This window comes from Cicer arietinum, chromosome 2 (genome assembly GCF_000331145.2).
Source record: "Cicer arietinum cultivar CDC Frontier isolate Library 1 chromosome 2, Cicar.CDCFrontier_v2.0, whole genome shotgun sequence".
Lineage (NCBI taxonomy): Eukaryota > Viridiplantae > Streptophyta > Magnoliopsida > Fabales > Fabaceae > Cicer > Cicer arietinum.
Window position 1 is genome coordinate 41,194,911 of NC_021161.2, and position 18,287 is coordinate 41,213,197.

Here is an 18,287-nt window from a genome sequence, read left to right on the forward strand (position 1 = left end):
AAGAGCATGTTGTATTTAAATATTTAAATAAAAATTAATACACTCAACATATATATGTATCAAAGGTATGCTTGATTGTTTATACACATTGTTATAGACATAAATGATTCCAGTTCACACGACTAGATGATAACTACCTATCCACTACTAACAAAAATGCTAGAAATTCCATAATGACTATGGAAAAAACACCTTTATGAAGTGCAAGACAAATACTAACTCAAATTAAGCACATGAAAGATAACAACCAATCAATGTGTGGTTCTGTTGTGTTTAGTATAAAAAAGGTCTATTTCATTGAGCATTTTTTTAGTTTGATTTGATTTCATCTCTCCAATTTAGGATCATGTTAATTTGCTATGGTGAAAATCCACCATCGACTACAGATTGTCATTTCTGGATTAATAACCTTATTTTAATTTTTTAAATTAAAACAATATCTTTCTAGATTCTAAAAATATTTATTATGTAAAATATTAGCTACAGCAAGAATGATAGTTGAGAAAATGACAGGTTTGAACTTCATTGACCCACAACAAGAACAATGGCTTCAAAATCAACTCTTCTAAAACTGATTAAGATGTGGACATAATTATCTCGAATAGGACATTAATTTATGCAAAAACATAAACAAGCCCAAAGATACTATTGACAAACAATTTTACTATATACAAAGTTTATTATTTACTATACCTCTCCACACATTATAATTGTAGATATATTTTACAATTTCAAAAATAAGAGTATGAACACATTAAGCAACAACCAACATAAATCACAAACTCAAATTGACAAATGTGTTTAAAAAATTATAGCATTAGACTTATTATTAACAGAGACAATATCACAAACACATAACATGCAGTTTTAAAGGATGATTGAAAATTGGGATAACTACTACTACTCAAATTTCTCCATCAATTAAAGATTAATAATAAGAATAATTAACAATGAAATAATTTTAGATTGTTGAGTAACAAACAAAAATTATTAGAAAATTACCGGAGAAAGCCACAAACACTTCTCGATAGTGAAAGAAATTGACTGAAAGCTGCGCCGGACCAACTCGCCGACGATGAAGGCTGAAAGCTGCGATTCACGTTTTCACCGAAGGATGAAGGTTAAATGTGGAAGGATGAAAACGTTTTCACTGAAGGATGAAGGTTAAATGTGGCTGTGTTTGATAAAAACGAACGTTGAAGGATGAAAAATGGGTTTGGATTCGCGGGTTTGCAGAAGGATGAAGAAGAACGAATGATGAAGATGAAAAAATGAAAGGGTTGACACGCGTGATTTCTTATTCTTTAGTTAACTTAGGGAATTGTTTTTTTTAAAGGCTTGTTAGATCGGTCTAACAAAACAGATCTAACAAAATTTGTAATAATAACAAATTTGCCACTGCCTTATTTTGTGTGTAGTTTTTTTTTTAATGTATATGTTAGAACAATTCAATTAGAACAGATCTAACAAAATTTACTATAATAATAAATTTAATTGAACCATGATTAACTTCTTATGATGATACTACTATTAGTAGAGCAATAATATAATATGTTCATGCATGTATTCATATTGCACAATCTCCTCATAAGTTGTTGAACTTAATAAATAAGAGGAAAAAATATTACTTTATGTATATCTTTTTACACGAGTAAGCACGAAATGTTGGAGTTTTTTAGAAAGTTCACTCTAACTGTGAAAGGGGGATTATAGAAGGTTTAATATCAAGATGAATTTTATCCTTATTTTATATTTGGATTTGAGGAACTTGGCTGACAAAGTGGATTGCAATTATTTTGGTCTTATGACAATACAACATTAGCTTGAAGTACCATATATCTTAGCATGCAAATAGAATAACGCCAATAATTATTTTAATATAATGCAAATATTATTATTAGTTCTTAAATAGTAATGTATTAGTATACACAATTAATAAACCATTCAACAATAATTCATACAATAATAACTTGAATCTATTGACATAATTTAAATGCTAGTCGAGAGGAATGTTATTCGGATCACGCTCCTATAAAGATATGAATTTCTTGTATAAGAAAAGTTTTTTATTTATGCTTACAATTAAAAACAAACATCTAATTAGTCGAAAACGATAAACAATCAAATTTTGATAATCGAATTATTTTCAGTCGAAGGAATGCTAGGTGCACCGAAAGCAATCGAATATGAGTTAGTCAAATCTTTTTCAGGTTTCTCCTTCAACATAATCATTTGAAGTATATAGAAATCAAAAGTTGAGCACAATCATCCTTTTCCTTGACCAATATTTTTCTCAACAACAATTTATATTTAAAATTTGATAAGTTTTTTTTGTTTCATATCATATAATTATAACTGTGTCGTTTTAACAGGGGATAGTTCTAGTGAAAGAGGCTAGACTTCTACGATGTGATAAAATCGAGTTGGAATTCCTATTTAGAGAAGTATTTATATTTAGCATTTGATACATCTCAAATAGAAGTACCGCTGACAGTATAGTTGGCTGCCACAAGTGACTATGGCTTGGCATATGTTGTAGAGTATTAATTGACACAATAGAAATTAATGATTAATTAAAATGAATTTATAAATAATGAAAAGATAAAATACTAATAAGGATAATTTAGAAAAACTAAAGTTCTCTTTGTTCTATTTATCATACTTTTTTAACTTGTGTGAAGTGGTTAATTGAGAAAAATATTATGGGGCGGAGAGAATATAATAATACACTAACTTTAATATATTTTTTAACCATACATAAGATAAATATTTTTCATCGATTATAAAATGATATAGTTGTACTATATCATAACATATGTGTTAAATAAAATTTAAATAATATTTTAAATTAAATAAAATTTATTTTTATACACTGATATCTCTCTGTTTAAATTAATATATAAATATTAATATAATATAGTATTTTATAAATAAATAAAAGTATATATGTATGAATATTTTATTTAAAAATATAAAAGAAAATATTATAGCCGAACAGTTTAATCTAATTTAAAAATCGATAATATTTGAAAATAATTTTTTAAATAACATGTATCATAATATATAACTAATAATGCAAAATCTGTTCAAATGTACGAGTATTTTGTTAGTACTAATAACTACAATTTTTCTATTAGAAAAATCTATGATTGATTTTTAAATTTTAGATGGAGATCTCGAATGAAAAGCAAAAATATGATAGTATTTTTTGTTTTAAAAATACATGTAAAAATAATTTTAAAATATTATTAAAATTAATCTAAACAATAATTAATATCAACTTTCTCTAATCTATTTATCCTAGTATTTTGAAATGAGTTAGTCATTTAGTATGCCCTAAATGCAAAAAAATATAATACATTTTTTCTACTTTTTCTGATTTCTTTTTTATGGAATGCAAAAAATAATTGCTGATTCATAATTATATCCATGATATATTATCATCATCACAATTATTGTGCATTATTACTGTTCGTTGCATGATTCTCTGTCATGGGCCAAGCGAATAGAACTCTTTTACGCATTATTTTCATTAAATTAGTATGTACTCTTTCTCTTGCATAATAATTGATTCATTCAAAAAAAAATTATTTTAAAATAATTGACTTTTTAATAAATTTTTTTATTGTATTATTTAATTAATATTATTTATAATATAATTTTTTTATTATGTATTAATAATATTGATAATGTATCAATAATTAATAAAATTAATTTAGTAAAAATAATATTTTCTCTCTCTTTTTTTTTATAGAGTTTTCATAATATGTCTTAATCAATTAAATAACTTAATTATTTGAGATGAATGGAGTATAGTTTTCTAGCACACTTTAATTATTAGGTTTAATTGCACTTTTGGTCCCCCTATTATAGGTGAATCGCGAAAGTAGTCACCCATTTTGTTTGTGCCTAGTTTTGGTCTTCCAAACAGAATTTTAGTCCAAATCATGATGAGTTGTCATATTTTTAATGACGTGTAAAAAAAGGGGTGATGTATCAGATGCCTATGTGGATTAAAGTCATTATTATATTATTTCAAATTAAAAAATACAGTTTATATTTTTTTAAACTATTATTATATTATACCAAATTTTAAAATAATTGTCAAAATTAAAGTTAAAAAAAACACCTAAAATCATGAACCTAAACAGAAGCAAAATCAAAACCAAATGAAATCGTGAAAAGAGCTTGAACCACCAGCGTGAACCCTAAATCAGTTCGTGAAGTTCGTGAACCCTTTTCATCAAAATTGACCACTTCCCTTATTTTCATCATCATCATTTGATTTCATCTTCTTCTTCTTCTTCTTCTTTGATGTTGTCCATCTTCCCTTTTCATCTGGGTTCTTCTTCTTCTTCTTCATCCTTTTCATCTGTTTCACTCATGTTCGTCCTTTTTCTTCCGTTGTTTGTTCTTCTTCGTTTGTTTCGTTTCTTCTTCCTTTGTTCCTTGTGTGTTTTGAGAAATTAATGAAGGGTTTTCTGGCACTTTCATGGTTGTTGATTATTGTTCTTTTGATTATTGTAATGTTGAAGTAATTAAAAGTATTGTAATGTTAAAGTAATTAAGGGTGTTTTGTAATGATGTAATTTAGGGTGTTTTATGGTTTAAATTGTAATGTAATTGTGTACTATAATCAAATTTGAATGAATAAGGTTGTTATTATGAAATGAAATTGGTATTATTGAATTGTCTATTTTTACATATAATTGAATGAATAAAGTTGCTTTCATATAGTTAAATGACCTATTGGAGCATAATAATGCATTTATTGAATGCACCTTTTACAGCGCTTTTTCAAAATATATTGTAATAGGTACATAATAATGCATCTATTGAATGCACCTTTTACAGCGCTTTTTGGAAAAAGCGTTGTAATAGGTGCATAATAATGCATCTATTGAATGGACATTTTACAGCGCTTTTTGGAAAAAGCGTTGTAATAGGTGCATTATAATGCATCTATTGAATGCACCTTTTACAACACTTTTTCAAAAAAATATTGTATTAGGTGCATAATAATGCATCTATTGAATGCACCTTTTACAGCGCTTATTATGTACCTATTACAGCGTTTTTTTGAAAAAATATTGTAAAAGATGCATTATTATGCACCTATTACAGCGCTTTTCTGAAAAAGCGTTGTAAAATGTGCATTCAATAGATGCATTATTATGCTCTAATAGGTCATTTAATTATATGAAAGCAACCTTATTCATTCAATTATATGACATATTCATTCAACCTTATCCACATAGGCATCTGTCACATCACCTTTTTTTTGACACGTCATTAAAAATATGACAACTCATCATGATTTGGACTCAAATTCTATTTGAGGGACCAAAACTGGACACAAACAAAATAGGGGGACTACTTTCGCGATTCACCTGTAATAAAGGAACCAAAAATGCAATTAAGCCTAACTATTACTATTATTATTCCTTTCGTCTCATATTAAACGTTTTATTTGCAATATTTACACGTTTTATATTAATTAGTTGTCTCATTATACTATCGGTATAATATTAATTATTATTTTTCTAATATTATACCCTTATTTACATGTTAAGAATAATTTTTATTGAAAAAAAATAATATTTAGACTTTAAAAAAATTAAAACACAAATTTCAAGATAAAATTTTTATATTTGAATTGGGACGTATTTATGCATTTTCCTTTTTATTTTATCTTAAATTATCTAACAATTCCAGTAACTAAGTATTAGTTTTATCTTCCATCGCATGGCACACAAAGATGATAATGAGTGTCACTTTAGTAAAAAAAAATATCTCAAAATAGATGTCATTCACAATTTTTAAATTTTAATTATTTTTTATAATACTATTTTTTAATAATTACTATATACACAACTTTTAAGATATTATTATACGTTGATAATAAGAAAAAATTCATTCATAGTTAAAATGAGTAATTTAGTAAAATAATTTCTCTCTTTCTTTTAATTATTGTATTTTTAATATACCTACAAAAATCTTAAACGGGTATTTATGTGCCGAATGGAGCAATAAACATACATGAGTAATAAACACACATAAATAGAAAAGAAATCCCAGCAAAGACAAGCCATGTTGGGTATCGCACACTAGATTTGTTTATTTTTTATATTTTTATATAAGAAAGGAGATATATTTCCTATAGTGATTAATTAACAAAATTATTCTCTCTGTACTCGTTTATATTTTATGTGAAACAACGTGGCATGATACCAACATACACCATAATCTTGTTCCCTTTCCAACTAATAATACACTCACAAGTCACAACAAATTATATTGTATAAATTTGAAGTTAAAATAAAATATCCAGCGCATATCCTATTATTTGGTGTTAGTTGGTATTATTTTGGTAAGAAATGGCTTTTGAGAGGGTAAACCCCACCACCCCAATAACATATTTCTTTGTCATTAGAAAAAACTTGTAAAAAAATATCGGAACAGATGACAAAAACGACGTACGTTAAATAAATTTAAAATTTAAATAGTTCTTATTTGAATACATTAAAATTAACATCATATTCAGACACCTTATACTAATAAATGTAGCTATTAAATCTGAAATGGAAAAAAATATTTTAAAAAACGACAGAAAATATAATATAAAAATTAAAAACCGACCGTTTTTGTATATTGTGTGGGTGTTTAGTTTTGTGTCTAAACATCATCTTTTTTTTAAATTATTTGATGAATTCAACCTCAAAATTAAGCTCTATAATGTTCTTATATAAATATGGTTTGCATATAAACCAACTTTTTAGTGTGGGACTCCAATTATTTGAAGTTAGAGATCTCCATATTCATGTAATTAGATATTAGTGGCTATTTGATCATTAATGTTCTGATTATGTAAATGTAGGATAAAAATTAATTTTTCTAAGATTCACGTTGTAATTAGTTTTTTTAATATGAATATTTTTTTTATAGAAAAATATCAAAGAAGACAATTTATTTTATTAATTAACATGTCATTAATAACTAATTTACAACTGTCACCAAGTGAATTTAAATTTATTACCTTAAGTTTACAATGTGAATAATTGGTCACATATTCGATTCATAAAATTTGGTATTAGGTTTCAAAAATGTGTTTGGTTTTGCTTCAAAACGGTTAAAATAGCTCTAAAGAGTATCCCATATTGTAAGATTCTACGGTGCATTTCTTGTATGGTTTTGCTTCAAATTCAAGTCAACAAAAATTAATCCAAATAAAAAAAGTCAACAAAAACGTATGGGTACCAAAAGTGACTTGGTCTCGTGAATATTTCTGTTGTATTAATTTGAAAGTTGATGGGGAAAGTGACATTGATTGTTCACACATATATAGTAATATTGCTTATTAGTTCGGATTTAAGATGGTTATATCTTTTTTTTTTTTTTTTTATTCTCCAAATACCTTACTGTGAAACAATATTTCTGGAATGCCCTACTTTTTCGTTCCTTCAGGAAGTCGTTCCCTGGGGAAGCGACCTCTTGAAGAGGAAATTTTTTAATGCTAACAAGAGGTCGTTTCCTGGGGAAGCGACCTCCCACTGGGTTTGTTTTTTTTTGTTATAACTATTAAACTAACTTTAAAATATAAGAAAAAAAAAACAAATGCAGTGGGAGGTCGCTTCCCCAGGAAACGACCCCCTGTTAGCATTAAAAAATTTCCTCTTCAAGAGGTCGCTTCCCCAGGGAACGACTTGCTGAAGGAACGAAAAAGTAGGACATTCTGGGAATATTGTTTCAGAGTAGGGTATTTGGGGAATAAAAAAAAAAAAAGAGGATATAACCATCTTAGTTCCCTATACTTCGACTTCAATCTTATGGAAGATCATTTTTAAATTGTAACTCCCTCTCATAATCTCATCTTACTAACGGCAAATACAGTGTAATGCATTGTCTCCATTTCCTACCAAAGACAATAACTTTTTATCTTATATTAAAAAAGTTATAATTAATTAATATAAAATTTAATAGACATACATAATACATAAAATGTGAAACTATTTTACACTATCATTCAATTAAAAATTATTATTTATTCATATCATATTACTAATTTCAAAATAATTATACAAGGGTCGGGTAACGTAGGATAATAATATATTTTTATGTTCCTTAAAGCTTTAACTATTACACCAACACTTGAATATTACTTAACGTGATAGTGAAAATTTTGGTATGTTTTGGTTCCTTTAGAGATCAAAACAAAAACATTTTAAAAGAGGTAAAAAAAAAAGAACGAAGTGTACATTTCTTTTTTGTCAACTACACAAATTAAGTGTACATCTAATTAACTATCAAATAAAACACAAATTTTATCAGGACAAAATCTGCATAACACTTTCAAGGTCATTAATCATACAAATAGCGTCAAATAAATTAAATATAGTAGTTAAAAAATTGTGTTCATTTTAAATACCTAGAAATTAAGTAAAAGTGAACATTTGAGTTTGCAAAATCGATTTTCAATAAATTTCATTTTATAGTTTGTCAAAAAAAAATTACTTCATATAATGCTGTGGTAAGTTTGTAACATACCAATGTACCTTATAAAATTTAAGTGTTAGGTTGGAGACTTCTATTAGGACGATTATCACTTTTGTAGAGCTTGGTAAGGGAAGCATTTTACTTGGAGTTCATAATTTATAATTTATGTTGTGTGTATTGTTTTCAAGATATAAAATCTATTTCGCATCATTTTTTTTCTTATGTCCATTTGCTGGTTTGTTTGGAGTAAAATATTACGTAATTGGATAGGAATGCCCAGTCTAGGAGGAATATTTCATTCAATTTAGGAAGTTGGTTGAAAAAGCTGGATTTGGTTGGTTATTTCGTTGATACTAAGAAATGATATTATATTCAAAGGAGGAATTGGTAATATGGTTTTGGCGTTCGACACCATTTAAACTTTTTCTTAGTTTTGGTTTATGGTTAGAGTTAGAGTTAAATCCTATTTCAATATTTCTTAAGGATGTTCTAATCTTGTCTTCAAAGTGGATAATAATTTGTCATTTTATATACTCCATAAAAAAAATAAAAAATAAAAAAACCTTGAACAAGATTTATCGGATAGATTTCCTCATTAGTTATGAGTGATTTTCATATATAATTAAAGTCATCAACTTTAATGACAATATATCCTAAAAGTTACGTGAATAGTTGGGAAATGATCGTTACAGTTCAGCTTGGAATATGGATATGGATTCCCTCGTAAATGGTGCAGCCATATCTAATTTAATTAACATCAAGATCTTGCTTTTCCAAGTGTTTCACTCTAAAACCAAAACACGAAAACAAGATGCTACCAAAAACACACCAAGCCGTATTTTTTTTTTTCAATTAATAAAAATTGCTCCAAGTAACTTTACAAGTTTTGATCCAATTTCTTTTTTCATTCACACCGAACCATATAACAGCGATTTAGCCATTTAATTTTCTCCTCAATGCCATTCCATTCTTAATTATTTGAGGAGTTTTTTATTTTAATTTTGGGTTAATTTTAATAAATCTCCTCATATTTACAGCAGAGAATCAGAATCCCTAGAATATCATGTCTAAAAACTACCAAATTTTAAAAGAACAAAGAAGTGATTATTCTCTAATATATATTTTTCAAAAAAACTTGATAGATATTTCAAACAAAACCAATATAAACTACAAACACCATTTACACATGTTACTTCTGACATCAAGACAACATTATGCAGTAAACACTAAGCATCAAAATCATATTAATATTTACACCAGATAATTGAAGTTACAAGCTATGTCACACCAAAGTTCCATGGCAATACTCACTATATCATAATATAAGTAAAAATAGCTAAAAAAAATAAATGTAAGTAATTCAAAATTTAGTCACGTACATCTACTTTTTTTAATCTATTTTTATTTGTATTATAATACAGAAAGAATATACCACTATCCAAAATACATTTTCACAAAACAAAATTTGACAATAACTTTTTTTCATTTTTATTTTAAAATTTTGACACCAATAATTGAGTCAGATAATTTTTTTTGTTTTGATAAAACTTAGCCACAAATATCAGTCAGCAGAAACTGCGTGAGACTGAGTTTGGTCCTGATTCGACGTCGTTGCAACACAGAAATGTGGCCTCAATTTATTACTCCAAACATCCTCGAAAGCAACCTTATCTCCACCAAACCTCTTCACATCAACCACAACCAGCTCAGCCGTTAACCTGTAAACCTCCACACCAATCACCAAATCCCCATTTTGCACTTCAATTTCCACCCCACCCTCTTTCTTTTTCCTCACAATTAGCCCCTCTGCTTTCGCCGCCGCCTCCGCCTTCTCAACAACCTTCTCCGGCAACTCCCTCAACATAAACCTCTCCCCCTCCTCACCCTCCCCAAACAACCTTGTAAGATTCAACCCTGAAGAAAAAAACGATATCAAATCAAAGGCATTCAAATTCACAGTTCTATCCTCTTCCTCTCCATTCACCTTCACCCCAAAATCAAAACCCTCTTCATAAAACTTCACCGCCTTATACCCTTTTCTAAACCAAGAATCCCTTAAAATCTCATCAACGGTTATCCTAGTTTCAGGATTCGTATCCATCAACCGTGATAATAACCGTCGTAGATCCGGTGAAAACCACCGTGGACACTTAAATTCTCCGCTATATATCTTCCTATACAACACCATCAAATTTGGATCATTATATGGAAGATAACCAGCAACAAGAACAAAGAGAATAACACCACATGACCAAATATCCACCTTAGTACCATCATAACCTCTCTTCGCTAAAATCTCAGGTGCCACGTAAGCAGGTGTTCCACAAAGCGTGTGTAACATACCATCCACCCGAACTTGCTCTTTCATTGCACTCAATCCAAAATCCGAAACCTTCAAATTTCCCTGCAGTTAATTACAATAGTGAATTTCAACTCCAAAACCATAACAGAATAGCATAACATTACATAAACCATAACAGAATTGCAGTTAGTTACATAAACTATAACAACTAACTAATAGAATCCCTATTAACTGAATCAAATACAAATTCATAATTGTTAAGAGTGACTTGGGATCTCGATCTACTTAGATTCGGTATTTTTCGTTTCGATTAGTATAAAATTGAATTGTTATTAGTTAATACCTTATCATCGAGTAAGAGATTTTCAGGTTTCAGATCACGATGGAAGACGCCGCGAGAGTGGCAAAATCCGACGGCGGAGATGAGCTGTTGAAAGTAGCGACGTGATAGATCTTCGCTGAATCGACCTTTATTAGCGATTTTCGCGAAGAGTTCACCACCTTTAGCGAATTCCATGATGAAATAGATTTTCGTTTTGGTGGCGAGAACTTCATGGAGTTTAACGATGTGTGGGTGACGGAGTCGACTCATGATAGAGATTTCGCGTTTCACGTTTCCGGCGAGTCCCGTCGCTGTGACTTTCTTCTTGTTGATTACTTTCACAGCAACGCTCTGTCCATTCGCCGTGTTCCGCGCGTGGTAGACTTTCGCAAACGCGCCGCATCCTAGTAGTTTTCCAACTTCGTATTTTCCGAAGAGCGCGGTGGTGGTTTCTGCCGCCTGTGGCGTTTGTTCGGTCTCCGGCATTCGGTTTTGCGCCGCGTGGATCGGGCTCTCTGGTGAGAGAGCACGATCAGTGGATAACCTAATTGCGAAAATGCGAAGTTTATAAAGTGTTTATGAATTGGGAGATTACTTAATGCAATTTGTTAATAAGGAATATGCGAAACTGCTCCCAATTAAAAGCTTTTTTTTTTTTTTTTAATTGAGAGTTTGGAACGGAAATATATTTTGTAGGTTCAAGGAGTTATACAGAAGGTTCACGAAAGAACCGCGTTAGTATTAAGGATATGTTTGGGGGAAAAATGAAGTTTTAAAAAGTGGTTTTTTCTTATGCGTTGAAATTTGTAGAACTTATTAAGTGAATTTGTTGAGATTTTTTGGGTATATACTCGTGATGACAAAAAAGAAACTAACTTTTTGCTAACGCGTGGGGTTAGAAGAAGAGCGAAACCGTGATTTAATTTTATTTTTTAAAAAAAGTAAACCGTGATTGAATTTTATTTAAAAAAAAAAAGTAAACCGTGATTTAATTTTTCGTATTTAAGTATCAACGACAAATGTTAGCCACAAAAGTGGCTGTTGTTTAATGGAAGATGAAGTTGACTATGCAATAAGATATTGCCACGTCGGTGCCGACATTGATAGTTATGTTTGTATTTTTATCATTTATCTCGTGTTGTGGAGATGACTTTGTTTGAGATTTTTACTTCTGAATCGTGATTAGGCACGATCTACGACCTGGTTTTTCATCCAGATTTCAGTGACGGCTTTTTAACCACACCTGATTAAGAGTAGGATTCACAAATTTTATTTTTTATTTTTTTATGTATGTCCTCAATTATTTTATTTGATAAACGCAGGTCGAATATTCTACACTTTTGACTGGCTCTATCATTTCAATTCAAGAAATAAAAAGCATTATTTAATTTAGGATGTATTTTTTCCGTATACTCTAAAAAAATCAGTTTTAGAGCTAATACTATTTTTAATCATTTCAATGACGTGTACTTCATATCTTTTAGTAAATCAATTTCAAATGACTTTAAAAAACAATTTAAAAAAAAATTGGTAAAAAATGTACTACTTCAAACTTTTGAAAAAGATAAAATATTGATGTGCATAAAAATTCCACCAATAATTTATCGTCTTGATGTGGTCATATATTCTAAAATATTTGTATTTATTGTCGAACTTTAGTGATTGTGGTAATTGATATGCGTTTATATGAGATCTAAGTAGTTTGTGACAAAAATAATTTATTATTAAAATTATTTAATAAGTTAATGAGATATATCAAAATTAATATTTTATATACTTTTATTGAACACTGTTAATCTTTTATTAATCTCAACAACTTATCAAATGATTTTAAATTTGTGTAAAATTTTATATGCATGATCTATAATATATATTATTTCAATTCAATGATTTTTATTTTGAAAAAGAAATTAAATTTAAAGAAATAAAAATGATCGAGAGAGATCCCGGGAGATTTAAAATGAGAGGATCCAACTCCTCTTTTAATTTCTTTTTTGACTGAAAAACTCCTCTTTTATATATAAGCATAAATGTTCAAAATAAGTTAATTTTTTAATTAAATATAAAAAGATAAAATTGTAATTAAAATAATTTAAATCAAGTATAAAATTGGAACAAAAAATCACACAAAAATCATATATTCGCACTATATATTTGTATAGATTAATTCAATGAATTATCTTTAAGCAATTCTCTCGAAAATATTTTGGTTAAGCATTCACTTGTAAATACACTTATTTAAAAAAGAAACCCATCACATTTTCAAAAGCCTTAATATTTAAATTTCTTTTTCTGAATTTAACCATCTCTAAATTAACCAATCTAAACAAGATTTTTCCATATTAAATTTAAAGATGTAAATATTAACCTGTAATTGTTCTAAAATTTAGATTTTAAAATTGATCAATTTAAAGACGTAAAATGTAAATTTATAAAAAAAAAATTATATATCTTAAATAATTTAGAGGTATAAAAAATTTTAAAAAAATTTAAATTGATATTTACATCTTCTGGTTAATTCGAATAAATTCTATTTAGATTGTATAGTTCAAAGATTATTAAAATTGACAAAAAAATAATAAATTTTAAAGGACTTTTAAAAATGTACTAAAGTGGAAAGAGAAATCACCTCTTATTAAAGGACACTGAAGTGTGTCTGTGGGCTTTAACGCCACCGGGCCGCAATTCAGTGTCTGTTTTTATAGCTTTACAAAATTATATAAATCAAACTTCATTGCTCCAAAATTGTGATTTGTATCCCCATAATTAAATTTATACCCCTCATTTAAATTTTGTATCCCTTAATTTAATAAAATAATCTTAAATATACAGTAAAAACTAAAATAAATTTTTAAAAAATAAATTTTTACTTTTAAAGTTTTCTTATTAAAAATTTCAAAAACGAAAATTTCAGTAGATGTTCTCAATAAATTGTGATTGTTTATTTTATTTTTTAAATTTCTGTTATTAAAAAAAAAACTATTAGAAATTTTGTTTTTGTATTTTTCGGTACAATGTTGTTTTTAATTTTTTTTTAATATTTTTTCATTCAACTTTTTTTCAATGAAGAATAGAGGAGCAAAAAATACTGTGGAACATTCTCAAGTTCAACCTCCTACACAGTCTAATAAGACAGTCGCCGTTGAAAAAAGAAGAAAGAGTAACTCATTGGTTGTGAAGTCAACACATTAAATTAATAATACATCCCTTATGAAATCGAGTAATGATAATAGTTACTCGATTTTATCGGTCAATCTCTCTTGTCCAAGATATGACACTTTCACATGAGTCAAAAATTTGATCAGTTGTGAATGCTTCAGTCAAATCTATATATATAATGGGTTTGTTTTTTCATCCCTATTTTTTAAAAAAATTTTTTTAAAAAATTACATACAACTTTCAGGTAGAATAAAAGTAACTACAAAAAATTTCATGATACAAATTTCTAGTAGAATAGAAGTAACTACCAAAAATTTCAAGATACATAATTTTCAGTAGAAGAAATAGTGAACCAAAAAATTTGTTGGCGAAATTTTCTGTAGACAATTTATATTATCGAAAATTTTGTTGTCGAAATTTTTGGTATATAATTTATACTACTGAAAATATTGTGCCTTGAAATTTCCGATAGTGTTAATTTGTATACCGGATTTTTAGGGGAAACAATTTAATTACCAAAAATTTTGGTGAAGGGTAGAATTTTGGAGTAAATTGGTAAACAAGGGACAAAATCTGATTTTTTTTTTATTTTTTTATATTTTGAGAAATATAAGTCTAATTGTGGTACAAAATCCAATTTTTTCATTGCAGTGTTTATGTAATATATCCTTCTGCCTTTGATTTTCTAACTATTATTAGGTGCCTAAATGAATTGATTGTGTATTAAATATTTTAGAGATAATGTTTCGATCTTAAAAATTGAACTCTTAATACAAAAGAAGTGTAATTTTAATAATTAAAAAATGATAAAATAAATTTTAATCTCAAAATATTAGTTCATAATTTTTTTTAATTTACTTTTAATCTCTATTTAGAAAGTTATTTTTTTTTGTCAAAAAATTAATATTTTTAGTCTCTAAAATAAAATTAAAGACTAAAAAGTGAGTAAAAAAAATTTAGAGACTAAACTTGAAATGTCATAATTTTATAAAGACTAAAAATATATTTAATAAAAAAAATTCATTCTCATTTTATTACATTATAAACAAAATTGTAGACCTCACTAATTGCGGACCATATGCTATTTGGTTGGATGCATAAACCTAAGGGTGTAAGTGAACTGTGTAAATTTAATGAATCCGAACATCCAACCCAAACTAAAAATTAACCGTTATTTATTGGTTCGGATAAAAAATCGAACCAAACTAATATTAACTAAAGATCATTGGTTTGAATGATAAGTTTTAGTTTTAAAAATCAATAAAAATCGAACCAAACCAACATTGTTCATATTTTATTTATATATAATTTTTACATTATAAGTTCGTAACATTTGGTAAAGTAAATGCAAATTCAAAATTAATCGCTTAATGCATCCAATTTTTTCATTGTAAAAAACTACTACCTATTTTATTTTAGATTTGTATCATTTAAGTGGTTTGGTATATACTATTTTGGACTATTGCTGCCTATTTTCGACATTGTTTAATTTGCATTATATTTAATATTCTCATTTAGATTATTAGGCAACTAAATTTTATTTTAATTTGACATTGTTATTGCTTATTTTGAATTTTAATTTGTGATTGTTATTGCATGATGTTATTCTAAATTATATTATTATTGCATATTTTGTTTTAGAGGAGGACAAAATTATGAATTTTTAGTTATAACTTATTCCAAATTATGTTAGAGGAACAAATCAAAACGGCAACTTCATATTTGGTTTTCTAATTAGGTATTTCAAATTACATTTTTGATTCTGCCAAAAAATTAGAATTTTTTTTATAGTTGTTTTTCAAATCCAATCACCCAAACCAAATTAATATGTATATCATTGATTTGATTTGGATCCATTTATAAAAATAAAATAAAAAGTAAAACTTGACGGAACCATCTCGAACAAATTTCATGAGTTTGAATTTATTTTTCCGTAAAAAATCGTACCAACTGAACCCATTAAACATCTAGACCAATAGCTGATTGGTTCTGTATGCAAAGATAAATCAGATGTATAAAATATCATGTTTTGATAATGCAACTATATTTGAGAATTTTTTACCATTAGATTTTATCTTGTTATGTAGAATTTTATTTATTCTCATATATAATTTGATTTTTAACAAGTTAAGGAGTTGAGTAATGTGGTTTCGAGTTCGATTTCTTTATCTAATATAATACTAACAAATTAATAATTAACATAGAAATATCGATTGTTTTAGAAAAATCATAATAGTAATCGTCTAAATCTGTTATTATCAATGATTCGACCATTAATCAATATTTATGGAAAAATAAATATAGATATTATCTTTTTAGATAGATCTCAATTATTGACAACTGTGTGGACAACTATGTGTGGGAAATACATTGGTTTATTTTAAAAAAAGAATTGTTGAAACTTTGTTTGACCATATATCTTTGTTAGTATACAAGTACGCCTAAGAGGGGGGGGGGGGGAATTAGGGGTTGGGAAAGTTTTTTGTTTTAGGGATATGGTAGTTGAATTTTTTGAGTTTAAGAACAAGGCTTAATAAAATGTGCAGTAAGTAAATGAACACGTTAAGATTTATCCTGGTTCCCCTTATAACCAAGGGTACGTCCAGTCCTCTTGCACACCACAAGAGATTAATCAACTACTTGTCAGAAAATGTACAATTCCCACCCTGGGATTCTTGCTACAAAACTTCTAACAATTCTTTCTAAGATAGCACACCACTATCTTACTTGTACAAATGATACAATAAGGTTTGAATAAATCTAAGATGTGGTATATTGATAAACAACTCAATAGTAATTCAAGTACTTGAGAACTTTTTAGAATGATATGAAAATCTAATGCAAGTACTTAGAAAAATCAGAATTTTGTTCAAAGTTGTTCAAATGAATTAATTCAAGGATGGTTAATTTTTGATCTGAAGTTATGGGGTATTTATACTCCATAAAACATCCTTTCAGATTCGTGGCCATTGATCCAAGAGGTTTGATGAAAAATTACAATGTTCTAGAGGCATTCCAGATCTGAAAAATTGTAATGTTTCCAGGTGTATTCGAATACAGTATATGTGTATTCGAATACACATCTTTGTAACGTTTAAAAAATTCGAATTTTACACCTTGTATTCGAATACACATCAGTGTAGTCGAATACAGATCAATGTATTTTAGCCTCTGACTTAACTTGTATTCGACTACATATGAGTGTAGTCGAATACATTTGGCTACTGACTTAGCATGTAGTCGACTACAGATGGGTGTAGTCGAATACACTTGGCCACTGACTTAGCTTGTAGTCGACTACAGATGCGTGTAGTCGAATACACCTTTTAAAGTTTTGCTTCTGACTTAAGTTGTATTCGAATACAACATGGTGTATTCGAATACACTTATGCAAATTGTCAAAAATATGATTTTAAATGATTTGTTAATGTTGTTTTTGATTTTTGAAAACATGTTAAATGCATATGTAAATATGAATTGTTCTCAAGTATTTGAACTATTGATTTGTATCATATACCTTTATATTTACTCATTTATTATTTGGATTTGGAAGCTCATTCAAGATGGTTTGATCTTCTTTTTGATCTTGCTGCATTGTCCATAGTTGGTGGTCTTGTCGTCATCAAAAACATGTAGTTTACATTCTCCCCCTTTTTGATTATGACAAAACGTTGTTGTGAAGAGAGTGTGATGTTGAAATCTTTGCTCCCCCGTAATAGGTGCATACTCCCCCGTTGTATGTGATGATTTGAAAATTGTTTTTGAGTGCCTACAAGGTTTGAAATGCAACAACAACACCAAATTTTCTCCCCCTTTTGACATGATCAAAAAGAAGAAGAAAACAAAGAGACATACACGGTGCGAGTAAAGACATACACAAAAGACATAGAAGGAAACAAGAATAGCAGTAATGGAAATTAAGTTAGAAGATCATAAAAATGAATACATAATAAGTCCTAAAACGAGTAATACAAAACATACCAGAATTAAAACGACAAAGGAGTTCATAAA

At 28.0% G+C, this 18,287-nt stretch overlaps 1 protein-coding gene across 1 annotated transcript; it reads right to left on the reverse strand.

The window, feature by feature from the left end:
- Window positions 1–9,713: 9,713 nt before the first annotated feature.
- LOC101488926 (CBL-interacting serine/threonine-protein kinase 11-like) lies at window positions 9,714–11,923 on the reverse strand. The gene is made up of 2 exons (XM_004490649.4): window positions 11,139–11,923; window positions 9,714–10,897 (listed from the first exon to the last, which is right to left on the reverse strand). Exons 1-2 carry the CDS (start codon window positions 11,601–11,603, stop codon window positions 10,055–10,057), a joined length of 1,308 nt encoding a protein of 435 aa, XP_004490706.1. The 5' UTR covers window positions 11,604–11,923; the 3' UTR covers window positions 9,714–10,054.
- Window positions 11,924–18,287: the final 6,364 nt, after the last annotated feature.

Coding starts and splice junctions, on each gene's coding strand:
- LOC101488926 (XM_004490649.4), bottom strand. CDS start 11,603: ATGCCGGAGACCGAACAAACGCCACAGGCGGCAGAAACCACCACCGCG. Junction 10,898..11,138: donor ATCTCTTACTCGATGATAAG/GTATTAACTAAT, acceptor AATTAACTGCAG/GGAAATTTGAAGGTTTCGGA.